The 16,365-nt window shown below is 40.2% G+C and overlaps 1 protein-coding gene across 1 annotated transcript in view; it reads left to right on the forward strand.

Annotated features, from left to right (window-relative positions):
* Window positions 1–9,130, forward strand: part of hdx (highly divergent homeobox) — a 33,922-nt gene extending 24,792 nt beyond the window's left edge. The window contains 3 exon segments of the mRNA XM_042326193.1: window positions 8,298–8,390; window positions 8,486–8,608; window positions 8,716–9,130. Coding sequence (XP_042182127.1) covers window positions 8,298–8,390; window positions 8,486–8,608; window positions 8,716–8,976 — 477 coding nt within the window. The 3' untranslated portion in view covers window positions 8,977–9,130.
* The last annotated feature ends 7,235 nt before the right edge of the window (window positions 9,131–16,365 follow it).

The following is a 16,365-nucleotide window of genomic DNA, read 5'->3' on the forward strand; positions in this document are numbered from 1 at the left end:
TCGCACACCGAATCAGCGTATTCGTCAATGTTGTTATCTGACGCAATACGAAACATATCCCAGTCCACGTGATGGAAGCAGTCTTGGAGTGTGGAGTCAGCTTGGTCGGACCAGCGTTGGACAGACCTCAGCGTGGGAGCCTCTTGTTTTAGTTTCTGTCTGTAGGCAGGGATCAACAAAATGGAGTCGTGGTCAGCTTTTCCGAAAGGGGGCGGGGCAGGGCCTTATATGCGTCGCGGAAGTTAGAGTAACAATGATCCAAGGTTTTTCCACCCCTGGTTGCGCAATCGATATGCTGATAAAATTTAGGAGTCTTGTTTTCAGATTAGCCTTGTTAAAATCCCCAGCTACAATGAATGCAGCCTCCGGATAAATGGTTTCCAGTTTGCAAAGAGTTAAATGAAGTTCGTTCAGAGCCATCGATGTGTCTGCTTGGGGGATATATATACGGCTGTGATTATAATCGAAGAGAATTCTCTTGGTAGATAATGCGGTCTACATTTGATTTTGAGGAATTCTAAATCAGGTGAACAGAAGGATTTGAGTTCCTGTATGTTTCTTTCATCACACCATGTCACGTTAGTCATAAGGCATACGCCCCCGCCCCTCTTCTTACCAGAAAGATGTTTGTTTCTGTCGGCGCGATGCGTGGAGAAACCCGTTGGCTGCACCGCCTCGGATAGTGTCTCCAGTGAGCCATGTTTCCGTGAAGCAAAGAACGTTACAGTCTCTGATGTCCCTCTGGAATGCTACCCTTGCTCGGATTTCATCAAACTTGTTGTCAAGAGACTGGACATTGGCAAGAAGAATGCTAGGGAGTGGTGCACGGTGTGCCCGTCTCCGGAGTCTGACCAGAAGACCGCCTCGTTTCCCTCTTTTTCTGAGTCGTTTTTTTGGGTCGCTGCATGGAATCCACTCCGTTGTCCTGTTTGTAAGGCAGAACACAGGATCCGCGTCGCAAAAAACATATTCTTGGTCGTACTGATGGTGAGTTGACGCTGATCTTATATTCAGTAGTTCTTCTCGACTGTATGTAATGAAACCTAAGATGACCTGGGGTACCAATGTAAGAAATAACACGTAAAAAAACAAAACACTGCATAGTTTCCTAGGAACGCGAAGCGAGGCGGCCATCTCTGTCGGCGCCGGAAGTGTGTGTGTGTGTGTGTTATGACACTAGAGAGACTAGAGACCCTGTTATGGCACTAGAGACCCTGTTATGACACTAGAGACACTAGAAAGACCCTGTTATGACACTAGAGACCCTGTTATGACACTAGAGACCCTGTTTTGACAATAGAAAGACCCTGTTATGACACTAGAGACCCTGTTATGATGCTAGAGACACTAGAGAGACTAGAGACACTGTTATGACATTAGAGAGACCCTGTTATGATGCTAGAGACCCTGTTATGATGCTAGAGACCCTGTTTTGACAATAGAAAGACCCTGTTATGACACTAGAGACCCTGTTATGATGCTAGAGACACTAGAGAGACTAGAGACACTGTTATGACACTAGAGACACTAGAAAGACCCTGTTATGACACTAGAGACCCTGTTATGACACTAGAGACCCTGTTTTGACAATAGAAAGACCCTGTTATGACACTAGAGACCCTGTTATGATGCTAGAGACACTAGAGAGACTAGAGACACTGTTATGACATTAGAGAGACCCTGTTATGATGCTAGAGACCCTGTTATGATGCTAGAGACCCTGTTATGACACTAGAGAGACCCTGTTATGACACTAGAGACCCTGTTATGATGCTAGAGACACTAGAGAGACTAGAGACCCTGTTATGATGCTAGAGACACTAGAGAGACTAGAGACACTGTTATGACACTAGAGACACTAGAGGGACTGTTACTTTACACTAAACATGGGAATGTAAAGAAGAGCGTTGAGATTTAGCCACTGATTATATAGGGTTGTGTTTCCTGACAGATGTAGTCACTGATTATATAGGGTTGTGTTTCCTCACAGATTTAGCCACTGATTATATAGGGTTGTGTTTCCTGACAGATGTAGTCACTGATTATATAGGGTTGTGTTTCCTCACAGATTTAGCCACTGATTATATAGGGTTGTGTTTCCTGACAGATTTAGTCACTGATTATATAGGGTTGTGTTTCCTGACAGATTTAGACACTGATTATATAGGGTTGTGTTTCCTGACAGATTTAGACACTGATTATATAGGGTTGTGTTTCCTGACAGATTTAGCCACTGATTATATAGGGTTGTGTTTCCTGACAGATTTAGACACTGATTATATAGGGTTGTGTTTCCTGACACTGATTTAGTCACTGATTATATAGGGTTGTGTTTCCTGACAGATTTAGACACTGATTATATAGGGTTGTGTTTCCTGACAGATTTAGACACTGATTATATAGGGTTGTGTTTCCTGACAGATTTAGACACTGATTATATAGGGTTGTGTTTCCAGATGACAGATTTAGACACTGATTATATAGGGTTGTGTTTCCTGACAGATTTAGACACTGATTATATAGGGTTGTGTTTCCTGACAGATTTAGACACTGATTATATAGGGTTGTGTTTCCTGACAGATTTAGACACTGATTATATAGGGTTGTGTTTCCTGACAGATTTAGTCACTGATTATATAGGGTTGTGTTTCCTGACAGATTTAGACACTGATTATATAGGGTTGTGTTTCCTGACAGATTTAGACACTGATTATATAGGGTTGTGTTTCCTGACAGATTTAGTCACTGATTATATAGGGTTGTGTTTCCTGACAGATTTAGACACTGATTATATAGGGTTGTGTTTCCTGACAGATTTAGTCACTGATTATATAGGGTTGTGTTTCCTGACAGATTTAGGGTTGTGTTTCCTGACACTGATTATATAGGGTTGTGTTTCCTGACAGATTTAGACACTGATTATATAGGGTTGTGTTTCCTGACAGATTTAGACACTGATTATATAGGGTTGTGTTTCCTGACAGATTTAGACACTGATTATATAGGGTTGTGTTTCCTGACAGATTTAGACACTGATTATATAGGGTTGTGTTTCCTGACAGATTTAGTCACTGATTATATAGGGTTGTGTTTCCTGACAGATTTAGTCACTGATTATATAGGGTTGTGTTTCCTGACAGATTTAGATTATATAGGGTTGTGTTTCCTGACACACTGATTATATAGGGTTGTGTTTCCTGACAGATTTAGACACTGATTATATAGGGTTGTGTTTCCTGACAGATTTAGACACTGATTATATAGGGTTGTGTTTCCTGACAGATTTAGACACTGATTATATAGGGTTGTGTTTCCTGACAGATTTAGACACTGATTATATAGGGTTGTGTTTCCTGACAGATTTAGACACTGATTATATAGGGTTGTGTTTCCTGACAGATTTAGTTATATAGGGTTGTGTTTCACTGATTATATAGGGTTGTGTTTCCTGACAGATTTAGTCACTGATTATATAGGGTTGTGTTTCACTGATTATATAGGGTTGTGTTTCCTGACAGATTTAGTCACTGATTATATAGGGTTGTGTTTCCTGACAGATTTAGCCACTGATTATATAGGGTTGTGTTTCCTGACAGATTTAGTCACTGATTATATAGGGTTGTGTTTCCTGACAGATTTAGACACTGATTATATAGGGTTGTGTTTCCTGACAGATTTAGTCACTGATTATATAGGGTTGTGTTTCCTGACAGATTTAGACACTGATTATATAGGGTTGTGTTTCCTGACAGATTTAGACACTGATTATATAGGGTTGTGTTTCCTGACAGATTTAGACACTGATTATATAGGGTTGTGTTTCCTGACAGATTTAGACACTGATTATATAGGGTTGTGTTTCCTGACAGATTTAGACACTGATTATATAGGGTTGTGTTTCCTGACAGATTTAGACACTGATTATATAGGGTTGTGTTTCCTGACAGATTTAGACATATAGGGTTGTGTTTCTGATTGATTATATAGGGTTGTGTTTCCTGACAGATTTAGACACTGATTATATAGGGTTGTGTTTCCTGACAGATTTAGCCACTGATTATATAGGGTTGTGTTTCCTGACAGATTTAGACACTGATTATATAGGGTTGTGTTTCCTGACAGATTTAGACACTGATTATATAGGGTTGTGTTTCCTGACAGATTTAGTCACTGATTATATAGGGTTGTGTTTCCTGACAGATTTAGTCACTGATTATATAGGGTTGTGTTTCCTGACAGATTTAGTCACTGATTATATAGGGTTGTGTTTCCTGACAGATTTATATAGGGTTGTGTTTCCTGAGATCACTGATTATATAGGGTTGTGTTTCCTGACAGATTTAGTCACTGATTATATAGGGTTGTGTTTCCTGACAGATTTAGTCACTGATTATATAGGGTTGTGTTTCCTGACAGATTTAGACACTGATTATATAGGGTTGTGTTTCCTGACAGATTTAGTCACTGATTATATAGGGTTGTGTTTCCTGACAGATTTAGTCACTGATTATATAGGGTTGTGTTTCCTGACAGATTTAGACACTGATTATATAGGGTTGTGTTTCCTGACAGATTTAGTCACTGATTATATAGGGTTGTGTTTCCTGACAGATTTAGTCACTGATTATATAGGGTTGTGTTTCCTGACAGATTTAGTCACTGATTATATAGGGTTGTGTTTCCTGACAGATTTAGCCACTGATTATATAGGGTTGTGTTTCCTGACAGATTTAGTCACTGATTATATAGGGTTGTGTTTCCTGACAGATTTAGTCACTGATTATATAGGGTTGTGTTTCCTGACAGATTTAGTCACTGATTATATAGGGTTGTGTTTCCTGACAGATTTAGTCACTGATTATATAGGGTTGTGTTTCCTGACAGATTTAGTCACTGATTATATAGGGTTGTGTTTCTGATTATGATTATATAGGGTTGTGTTTCCTGACAGATTTAGCCACTGATTATATAGGGTTGTGTTTCCTGACAGATTTAGCCACTGATTATATAGGGTTGTGTTTCCTGACAGATTTAGCCACTGATTATATAGGGTTGTGTTTCCTATAGGGTTGTGTTTCAGATTTAGACACTGATTATATAGGGTTGTGTTTCCTGACAGATTTAGTCACTGATTATATAGGGTTGTGTTTCCTGACAGATTTAGACACTGATTATATAGGGTTGTGTTTCCTGACAGATTTAGTCACTGATTATATAGGGTTGTGTTTCCTGACAGATTTAGTCACTGATTATATAGGGTTGTGTTTCCTGACAGATTTAGTCACTGATTATATAGGGTTGTGTTTCCTGACAGATTTAGTCACTGATTATATAGGGTTGTGTTTCCTGACAGATTTAGCCACTGATTATATAGGGTTGTGTTTCCTGACAGATTTAGCCACTGATTATATAGGGTTGTGTTTCCTGACAGATTTAGACACTGATTATATAGGGTTGTGTTTCCTGACAGATTTAGACACTGATTATATAGGGTTGTGTTTCCTGACAGATTTAGACACTGATTATATAGGGTTGTGTTTCCTGACAGATTTAGACACTGATTATATAGGGTTGTGTTTCCTGACAGATTTAGACACTGATTATATAGGGTTGTGTTTCCTGACAGATTTAGACACTGATTATATAGGGTTGTGTTTCCTGACAGATTTAGACACTGATTATATAGGGTTGTGTTTCCTGACAGATTTAGTCACTGATTATATAGGGTTGTGTTTCCTGACAGATTTAGCCACTGATTATATAGGGTTGTGTTTCCTGACAGATTTAGTCACTGATTATATAGGGTTGTGTTTCCTGACAGATTTAGACACTGATTATATAGGGTTGTGTTTCCTGACAGATTTAGCCACTGATTATATAGGGTTGTGTTTCCTGACAGATTTAGACACTGATTATATAGGGTTGTGTTTCCTGACAGATTTAGACACTGATTATATAGGGTTGTGTTTCTGATTATGATTAGGGTTGTGTTTCCTGACAGATTTAGACACTGATTATATAGGGTTGTGTTTCCTGACAGATTTAGACACTGATTATATTTGTGTTTCCTGACAGATTTAGCCACTGATTATATAGGGTTGTGTTTCCTGACAGATTTAGTTATATAGGGTTGTGTTTCCTGACAGATTTAGCCACTGATTATATAGGGTTGTGTTTCCTGACAGATTTAGCCACTGATTTATATAGGGTTGTGTTTCCTGACAGATTTAGACACTGATTATATAGGGTTGTGTTTCCTGACAGATTTAGACACTGATTATATAGGGTTGTGTTTCCTGACAGATTTAGACACTGATTATATAGGGTTGTGTTTCCTGACAGATTTAGACACTGATTATATAGATTTATGATTATATAGGGTTGTGTTTCCTGACAGATTTAGACACTGATTATATAGGGTTGTGTTTCCTGACAGATTTAGACACTGATTATATAGGGTTGTGTTTCCTGACAGATTTAGACACTGATTATATAGGGTTGTGTTTCCTGACAGATTTAGCCACTGATTATATAGGGTTGTGTTTCCTGACAGATTTAGCCACTGATTATATAGGGTTGTGTTTCCTGACAGATTTAGTCACTGATTATATAGGGTTGTGTTTCCTGACAGATTTAGTCACTGATTATATAGGGTTGTGTTTCCTGACAGATTTAGTCACTGATTATATAGGGTTGTGTTTCCTGACAGATTTAGCCACTGATTATATAGGGTTGTGTTTCCTGACAGATTTAGACACTGATTATATAGGGTTGTGTTTCCTGACAGATTTAGACACTGATTATATAGGGTTGTGTTTCCTGACAGATTTAGACACTGATTATATAGGGTTGTGTTTCCTGACAGATTTAGACACTGATTATATAGGGTTGTGTTTCCTGACAGATTTAGTCACTGATTATTATATAGGGTTGTGTTTCCTGACAGATTTAGTCACTGATTATATAGGGTTGTGTTTCCTGACAGATTTAGACACTGATTATATAGGGTTTCCTGTTTCCTGATTATATAGGGTTGTGTTTCCTGACAGATTTAGACACTGATTATATAGGGTTGTGTTTCCTGACAGATTTAGACACTGATTATATAGGGTTGTGTTTCCTGACAGATTTAGACACTGATTATATAGGGTTGTGTTTCCTGACAGATTTAGTCACTGATTATATAGGGTTGTGTTTCCTGACAGATTTAGCCACTGATTATATAGGGTTGTGTTTCCTGACAGATTTAGACACTGATTATATAGGGTTGTGTTTCCTGACAGATTTAGCCACTGATTATATAGGGTTGTGTTTCCTGACAGATTTAGACACTGATTATATAGGGTTGTGTTTCCTGACAGATTTAGACACTGATTATATAGGGTTGTGTTTCCTGACAGATTTAGACACTGATTATATAGGGTTGTGTTTCCTGACAGATTTAGCCACTGATTATATAGGGTTGTGTTTCCTGACAGATTTAGCCACTGATTATATAGGGTTGTGTTTCCTGACAGATTTAGACACTGATTATATAGGGTTGTGTTTCCTGACAGATTTAGACACTGATTATATAGGGTTGTGTTTCCTGACAGATTTAGACACTGATTATATAGGGTTGTGTTTCCTGACATATTTAGACACTGATTATATAGGGTTGTGTTTCCTGACAGATTTAGACACTGATTATATAGGGTTGTGTTTCCTGACAGATTTAGTCACTGATTATATAGGGTTGTGTTTCCTGACAGATTTAGACACTGATTATATAGGGTTGTGTTTCCTGACAGATTTAGACACTGATTATATAGGGTTGTGTTTCCTGACAGATTTAGCCACTGATTATATAGGGTTGTGTTTCCTGACAGATTTAGTCACTGATTATATAGGGTTGTGTTTCCTGACAGATTTAGTCACTGATTATATAGGGTTGTGTTTCCTGACAGATTTAGCCACTGATTATATAGGGTTGTGTTTCCTGACAGATTTAGTCACTGATTATATAGGGTTGTGTTTCCTCACAGATTTAGCCACTGATTATATAGGGTTGTGTTTCCTGACAGATTTAGACACTGATTATATAGGGTTGTGTTTCCTGACAGATTTAGACACTGATTATATAGGGTTGTGTTTCCTGACAGATTTAGTCACTGATTATATAGGGTTGTGTTTCCTGACAGATTTAGACACTGATTATATAGGGTTGTGTTTCCTGACAGATTTAGACACTGATTATATAGGGTTGTGTTTCCTGACAGATTTAGACACTGATTATATAGGGTTGTGTTTCCTGACAGAAGATAGAGGTGATTGATGATGATGATGATGATGATGGTGTTGAGATGGTCGGATCTGATATGGAAAACATGCAGAACCTCCTGGAGTTTAAGGTGATGGAACACACACACACACACACACACACACACACACAGCCATACCATGATGTGTATAGGCCAGTATGCCATGTTGTCTGTGTGTGTTTCAGCTTGAGGAGGTGCAGTATCTGGAGAGCCAACTAGAGAATCAGAATCAGAGATATTATGAGTTGGAGACCTTCACCAAGAGTCTTCTGACTGCTGTAAGGACCAACAACCTGGACAGACAACAGGTATACACACACAACCACACTTACACACACATGTACATGCACTTACACAACACAATTTCATTTCAAAACAGCATAGTGTGTCTCTGACTGTGTGTGTGTGTGTGTAGGAACTTCTAGCCAGTCTACCTCAGCCTGCAGATCAGGACTGGGACATGAGTCCAGAGGGAGGAGCCAACCCCATCTCCATAACAACAAACTCTGCATCCAATCACGAGTCCCCGTTGGCCGGGAGCAATGACGAGACACCATTGGTCAACCCCAACAAGGGCCTCCCATTGGTCACTATAAACGAAGATGGTTCATTGATTGCTGAGCTCAATGAGTCGTCTGTATCAGAGGAACTAGAGACTGAGACCGGACCAGAGTGACTGTACTGACACACACAAACACTCCACACCCTGTGCCTGTGGAAGGATCCTAAACTAACTGTGCTGGGCTCACAATGCCTTTTATATTACTTATCACTACGCCTTGTCTGGTCTAGTATCAGACACAACAATAAACAGACTCCATAATAACTGACCTGACGACTCTGTCTGTTGTTACTCTGCCCAGAATGTCTGTTACTGTCTGTTACCATCCAGAATGTCTGTTACTCTGTTGGCTGGCTGTTACCATCCATAATGTCTGTTACCATCCATAATGTCTGTTACTGTCTGTTACCATGCAGAATGTCTGTTACTCTGTTGGCTGTCTGTTACCATCCATAATGTCTGTTACTCTGTTGGCTGTCTGTTACCATCCATAATGTCTGTTACTCTGTTGGCTGTCTGTTACCATCCATTATGTCTGTTGCTGTCTGTTACCATCCATAATGTCTGTTACTCTGTTGGCTGTCTGTTACCACCCAGTATGTCTGTTGCTGTCTGTTGCCATCCAGAATGTCTGTTACCATCCAGAATGTCTGTTACTGTCTGTTACCATCCAGAATGTCTGTTACAAATCAAATCAAATTGTATTTGTCACATGCACCGATTACAACAGGTGGAGACCTTACTGTGAAATGCTTACTTACAAGCCCTTAACAATGCAGTTCAAGAAATAAAGTTAAGAAAATATTTACCAAAAAATAATAAAAAGTAACACAATAAAATAACAATAATGAGGCTATATACAGGGGGTACAGAGAGAATGTGCAGGGGTACAGGTTAGTCAAGACAATTTGGACATGTAGGTAGGGGTAAAGTGACTATGCATAGATAATACACAGTGAGTAGCAGCAGTGTAAAAACAAAGGACGGTCTGTTGACTGTCTGTTACCATCCAGCATGTCTGTTACTCTGTTGGCTGTCTGTTACCATCCAGCATGTCTGTTACTCTGTTGGCTGTCTGTTAACATCCAGTATGTCTGTTACTCTCTGTTACCATCCAGTATGTCTGTTAACATCCAGAATGTCTGTTACTCTCTGTTACCATCCAGCATGTCTGTTTGCTGTCTGTTAACATCCATAATGTCTGTTACCATCCAGCATGTCTGTTACTCTGTTGGCTGTCTGTTACCATCCAGCATGTCTGTTACTCTGTTGGCTTTCTGTTACCATCCATAATGTCTGTTGCTGTCTGTTACCATCCAGAATGTCTGTTACTCTGTTGGCTGTCTGTTACCATCCAGAATGTCTGTTTGCTGTCTGTTAACATCCATAATGTCTGTTACCATCCAGCATGTCTGTTTGCTGTCTGTTAACATCCATAATGTCTGTTACCATCCAGCATGTCTGTTACGCTCTGTTACCATCCAGCATGTCTGTTTGCTGTCTGTTAACATCCATAATGTCTGTTACCATCCAGAATGTCTGTTACTCTCTGTTACCATCCAGCATGTCTGTTACTCTGTTGGCTGTCTGTTACCATCCAGAATGTCTGTTGCTGTCTGTTACCATCCAGAATGTCTGTTACTCTGTTGGCTGTCTGTTACCATCCAGAATGTCTGTTGCTGTCTGTTACCATCCATAATGTCTGTTACTCTGTTGGCTGTCTGTTACCATCCAGAATGTCTGTTACTCTGTTGGCTGTCTGTTACCATCCATAATGTCTGTTACTCTGTTGGCTGTCTGTTACCATCCATAATGTCTGTTACTCTGTTGGCTGTCTGTTATCATCCATAATGTCTGTTACTCTGTTGGCTGTCTGTTACCATCCATAATGTCTGTTACTCTGTTGGCTGTCTGTTAACATCCATAATGTCTGTTACTCTGTTGGCTGTCTGTTACCATCCATAATGTCTGTTTGCTGTCTGTTAACATCCAGAATGTCTGTTACCATCCAGAATGTCTGTTACGCTCTGTTACCATCCAGCATGTCTGTTACCATCCAGTATGTCTGTTACTCTGTTGGCTGTCTGTTAACATCCATAATGTCTGTTACTCTCTGTTACCATCCAGCATGTCTGTTACTCTGTTGGCTGTCTGTTACCATCCAGCATGTCTGTTACTCTGTTGGCTGTCTGTTACCATCCAGTATGTCTGTTACTCTCTGTTACCATCCAGTATGTCTGTTACTCTCTGTTACCATCCAGTATGTCTGTTACCATCCAGTATGTCTGTTACTCTCTGTTACCATCCAGCATGTCTGTTACTCTCTGTTACCATCCAGTATGTCTGTTACTCTCTGTTACCATCCAGCATGTCTGTTACTCTGTTGGCTGTCTGTTAACATCCATAATGTATGCTACTCTGTTGGCTGTCTGTTACCATCCAGAATGTCTGTTACTCTGTTGGCTGTCTGTTACCATCCAGCATGTCTGTTACTCTGTTGGCTGTCTGTTAACATCCATAATGTATGTTACTCTGTTGGCTGTCTGTTACCATCCAGAATGTCTGTTACTCTGTTGGCTGTCTGTTACCATCCAGCATGTCTGTTACTCTGTTGGCTGTCTGTTAACATCCATAATGTATGTTACTCTGTTGGCTGTCTGTTGCCATCCAGTATGTCTGTTACTCTCTGTTACCATCCATAATGTCTGTTACTCTCTGTTACCACCCGGTATGTCTGTTACTCTCTGTTACCATCCAGTATGTCTGTTACTCTCTGTTACCATCCATTATGTCTGTTACTCTCTGTTACCATCCAGCATGTCTGTTACTCTCTGTTACCATCCAGCATGTCTGTTACTCTCTGTTGCCATCCAGTATGTCTGTTACTCTCTGTTACCATCCAGTATGTCTGTTACTCTCTGTTACCATCCAGCATGTCTGTTACTCTCTGTTACCATCCAGCATGTCTGTTACTCTCTGTTGCCATCCAGTATGTCTGTTACTCTCTGTTACCATCCAGCATGTCTGTTACTCTCTGTTACCATCCAGCATGTCTGTTACTCTGTTGGCTGTCTGTTACCATCCAGTATGTCTGTTACTCTCTGTTACCATCCAGTATGTCTGTTACTCTCTGTTACCATCCAGCATGTCTGTTACTGTTACCATCCAGTTGTCTGTTACTCTGTTGGCTGTTACCATCCAGTATGTCTGTTACTCTCTGTTGCCATCCAGTATGTCTGTTACTCTCTGTTACCATCCAGTATGTCTGTTACCATCCAGTATGTCTGTTACTCTCTGTTACCATCCAGCATGTCTGTTACTCTCTGTTACCATCCAGTATGTCTGTTACTCTCTGTTACCATCCATCATGTCTGTTACTCTGTTGGCTGTCTGTTACCATCCATAATGTCTGTTTGCTGTCTGTTAACATCCAGAATGTCTGTTACCATCCAGAATGTCTGTTACGCTCTGTTACCATCCAGCATGTCTGTTTGCTGTCTGTTAACATCCATAATGTCTGTTACTCTCTGTTACCATCCAGCATGTCTGTTACTCTGTTGGCTGTCTGTTACCATCCAGCATGTCTGTTACTCTGTTGGCTGTCTGTTACCATCCAGTATGTCTGTTACTCTCTGTTACCATCCAGTATGTCTGTTACTCTCTGTTACCATCCAGTATGTCTGTTACTCTCTGTTACCATCCAGCATGTCTGTTACTCTCTGTTGCCATCCAGCATGTCTGTTACTCTCTGTTACCATCCAGTATGTCTGTTACTCTCTGTTACCATCCAGTATGTCTGTTACTCTCTGTTACCATCCAGCATGTCTGTTACTCTCTGTTACCATCCAGCATGTCTGTTACTCTCTGTTACCATCCAGCATGTCTGTTACTCTCTGTTACCATCCAGCATGTCTGTTACTCTCTGTTGCCATCCAGTATGTCTGTTACTCTCTGTTACCATCCAGTATGTCTGTTACCATCCAGTATGTCTGTTACTCTCTGTTACCATCCAGCATGTCTGTTACTCTCTGTTACCATCCAGTATGTCTGTTACTCTCTGTTACCATCCATCATGTATGTTACTCTGTTGGCTGTCTGTTACCATCCAGAATGTCTGTTACTCTGTTGGCTGTCTGTTACCATCCAGCATATCTGTTACTCTGTTGGCTGTCTGTTAATATCCATAATGTATGTTACTCTGTTGGCTGTCTGTTGCCATCCAGTATGTCTGTTACTCTCTGTTACCATCCATAATGTCTGTTACTCTCTGTTACCATCCGGTATGTCTGTTACTCTCTGTTACCATCCAGTATGTCTGTTACTCTCTGTTACCATCCAGTATGTCTGTTACTCTCTGTTACCATCCAGCATGTCTGTTACTCTCTGTTACCATCCAGCATGTCTGTTACTCTCTGTTGCCATCCAGTATGTCTGTTACTCTCTGTTACCATCCAGTATGTCTGTTACTCTCTGTTGCCATCCAGTATGTCTGTTACTCTCTGTTACCATCCAGCATGTCTGTTACTCTCTGTTACCATCCAGTATGTCTGTTACTCTCTGTTACCATCCAGTATGTCTGTTGCTCTCTGTTACCATCCAGCATGTCTGTTACTCTCTGTTACCATCCAGTATGTCTGTTACTCTCTGTTACCATCCAGAATGCTATAGTATAGTTATGTGGTGGGAGAGTTCTATAGGATAGTTATGTGGTGGGAGAGTTCTATAGGATAGTTATGTGGTGGGAGAGTTCTATAGTATAGTTATGTGGTGGGAGAGTTCTATAGTATAGTTATGTGGTGGGAGAGTTCTATAGGAGAGTTATGTGGTGGGAGAGTTCTATAGGAGAGTTATGTGGTGGGAGAGTTCTATAGTATAGTTATGTGGTGGGAGAGTTCTATAGGAGAGTTATGTGGTGGGAGAGTTCTATAGGAGAAGTTATGTGGTGGGAGAGTTCTATAGTATAGTTATGTGGTGGTTCTATAGGGGTGGAGAGTTCTATAGTATAGTTATGTGGTGGGAGAGTTCTATAGGAGAGTTATGTGGTGGGAGAGTTCTATAGTATAGTTATGTGGTGGGAGAGTTCTATAGGAGAGTTATGTGGTGGGAGAGTTCTATAGTATAGTTATGTGGTGGGAGAGTTCTATAGGATAGTTATGTGGTGGGAGAGTTCTATAGGATAGTTATGTGGTGGGAGAGTTCTATAGTATAGTTATGTGGTGGGAGAGTTCTATAGGAGAGTTATGTGGTGGGAGAGTTCTATAGGATAGTTATGTGGTGGGAGAGTTCTATAGTATAGTTATGTGGTGGGAGAGTTCTATAGGATAGTTATGTGGTGAGAGAGTTCTATAGGATAGTTATGTGGTGAGAGAGTTCTATAGGATAGTTATGTGGTGGAAGAGTTCTATAGGAGATTTATGTGGTGAGAGAGTTCTATAGGAGAGTTATGTGGTGGGAGAGTTCTACAGGACATGTTTTATTGTAGGAGAGTTATGTGGTGGGAGAGTTCTATAGTATAGTTATGTGGTGGGAGAGTTCTATAGGAGAGTTATGTGGTGGGAGAGTTCTATAGTATAGTTATGTGGTGGGAGAGTTCTATAGTATAGTTATGTGGTGGGAGAGTTCTATAGGAGAGTTATGTGGTGGGAGAGTTCTATAGGAGAGTTATGTGGTGGGAGAGTTCTATAGTATAGTTATGTGGTGGGAGAGTTCTATAGGAGAGTTATGTGGTGGGAGAGTTCTATAGGAGAGTTATGTGGTGGGAGAGTTCTATAGGATAGTTATGTGGTGGGAGAGTTCTATAGGATAGTTATGTGGTGGGAGAGTTCTATAGTATAGTTATGTGGTGGGAGAGTTCTATAGTATAGTTATGTGGTGGGAGAGTTCTATAGGAGAATTATGTGGTGGGAGTGTTATATAGTTATATGGTTGGAGAGTTCTATAGGATAATTATGTGGTGGGAGAGTTCTATAGTATAGTTATGTGGTGGGAGAGTTCTATAGAATAGTTATGTGGTGGGAGAGTTCTATAGTATAGTTATGTGGTGGGAGAGTTCTATAGGATAGTTATGTGGTGGGAGAGTTCTATAGGATAGTTATGTGGTGGGAGAGTTCTATAGTATAGTTATGTGGTGGGAGAGTTCTATAGGATAGTTATGTGGTGGGAGAGTTCTATAGTATAGTTATATGGTTGGAGAGTTCTATAGTATAGTTATGTGGTGGGAGAGTTCTATAGGATAGTTATGTGGTGGGAGAGTTCTATAGGATAGTTATGTGGTGGGAGAGTTCTATAGGATAGTTATGTGGTGGGAGAGTTCTATAGGATAGTTATGTGGTGGGAGAGTTCTATAGGATAGTTATGTGGTGGGAGAGTTCTATAGTATAGTTATGTGGTGGGAGAGTTCTATAGGATAGTTATGTGGTGGGAGAGTTCTATAGGATAGTTATGTGGTGGGAGAGTTCTATAGGATAGTTATGTGGTGGGAGAGTTCTATAGGATAGTTATGTGGTGGGAGAGTTCTATAGGATAGTTATGTGGTGGGAGAGTTCTATAGTATAGTTATGTGGTGGGAGAGTTCTATAGGATAGTTATGTGGTGGGAGAGTTCTATAGGATAGTTATGTGGTGGGAGAGTTCTATAGGATAGTTATGTGGTGGGAGAGTTCTATAGGATAGTTATGTGGTGGGAGAGTTCTATAGGATAGTTATGTGGTGGGAGAGTTCTATAGTATAGTTATGTGGTGGGAGAGTTCTATAGGATAGTTATGTGGTGGGAGAGTTCTATAGTATAGTTATGTGGTGGGAGAGTTCTATAGTATAGTTATGTGGTGGGAGAGTTCTATAGGAGAATTATGTGGTGGGAGAGTTCTATAGTATAGTTATGTGGTGGGAGAGTTCTATAGTATAGTTATGTGGTGGGAGAGTTCTATAGGATAGTTATGTGGTGGGAGAGTTCTATAGGATAATTATGTGGTGAGAGAGTTCTATAGGAGAGTTATGTGGTGGGAGAGTTCTATAGTTATGTGGTGGGAGAGTTCTATAGGATAGTTATGTGGTGGGAGAGTTCTATAGGAGAGTTATGTGGTGGGAGAGTTCTATAGGATAGTTATGTGGTGGAAGAGTTCTATAGGAGATGTATGTGGTGAGAGAGTTCTATAGGAGAGTTATGTGGGGGAGTTCTATAGTATAGTATAGTTATGTGGTGGGAGAGTTCTATAGTATAGTTATGTGGTGGGAGAGTTCTATAGGATAGTTATGTGGTGGGAGAGTTCTATAGGAGAGTTATGTGGTGGGAGAGTTCTATTGGACATGTATATTGTAGGAGAGTTCTATAGGAGAGTTATGTGGTGGGAGAGTTCTATAGGAGAGTTATGTGGTGGGAGAGTTCTATAGGAGAGTTATGTGGTGGGAGAGTTCTATAGTATAGTTATGTGGTGGGAGAGTTCTATAGGATAGTTATGTGGTGAGAGAGTTCTATAGGATAGTTATGTGGTGGAAGAGTTCTATA

Source organism: Oncorhynchus tshawytscha, linkage group LG08 (genome assembly GCF_018296145.1).
Source record: "Oncorhynchus tshawytscha isolate Ot180627B linkage group LG08, Otsh_v2.0, whole genome shotgun sequence".
In the NCBI taxonomy this organism is placed as follows: Eukaryota; Metazoa; Chordata; class Actinopteri; order Salmoniformes; family Salmonidae; genus Oncorhynchus; species Oncorhynchus tshawytscha.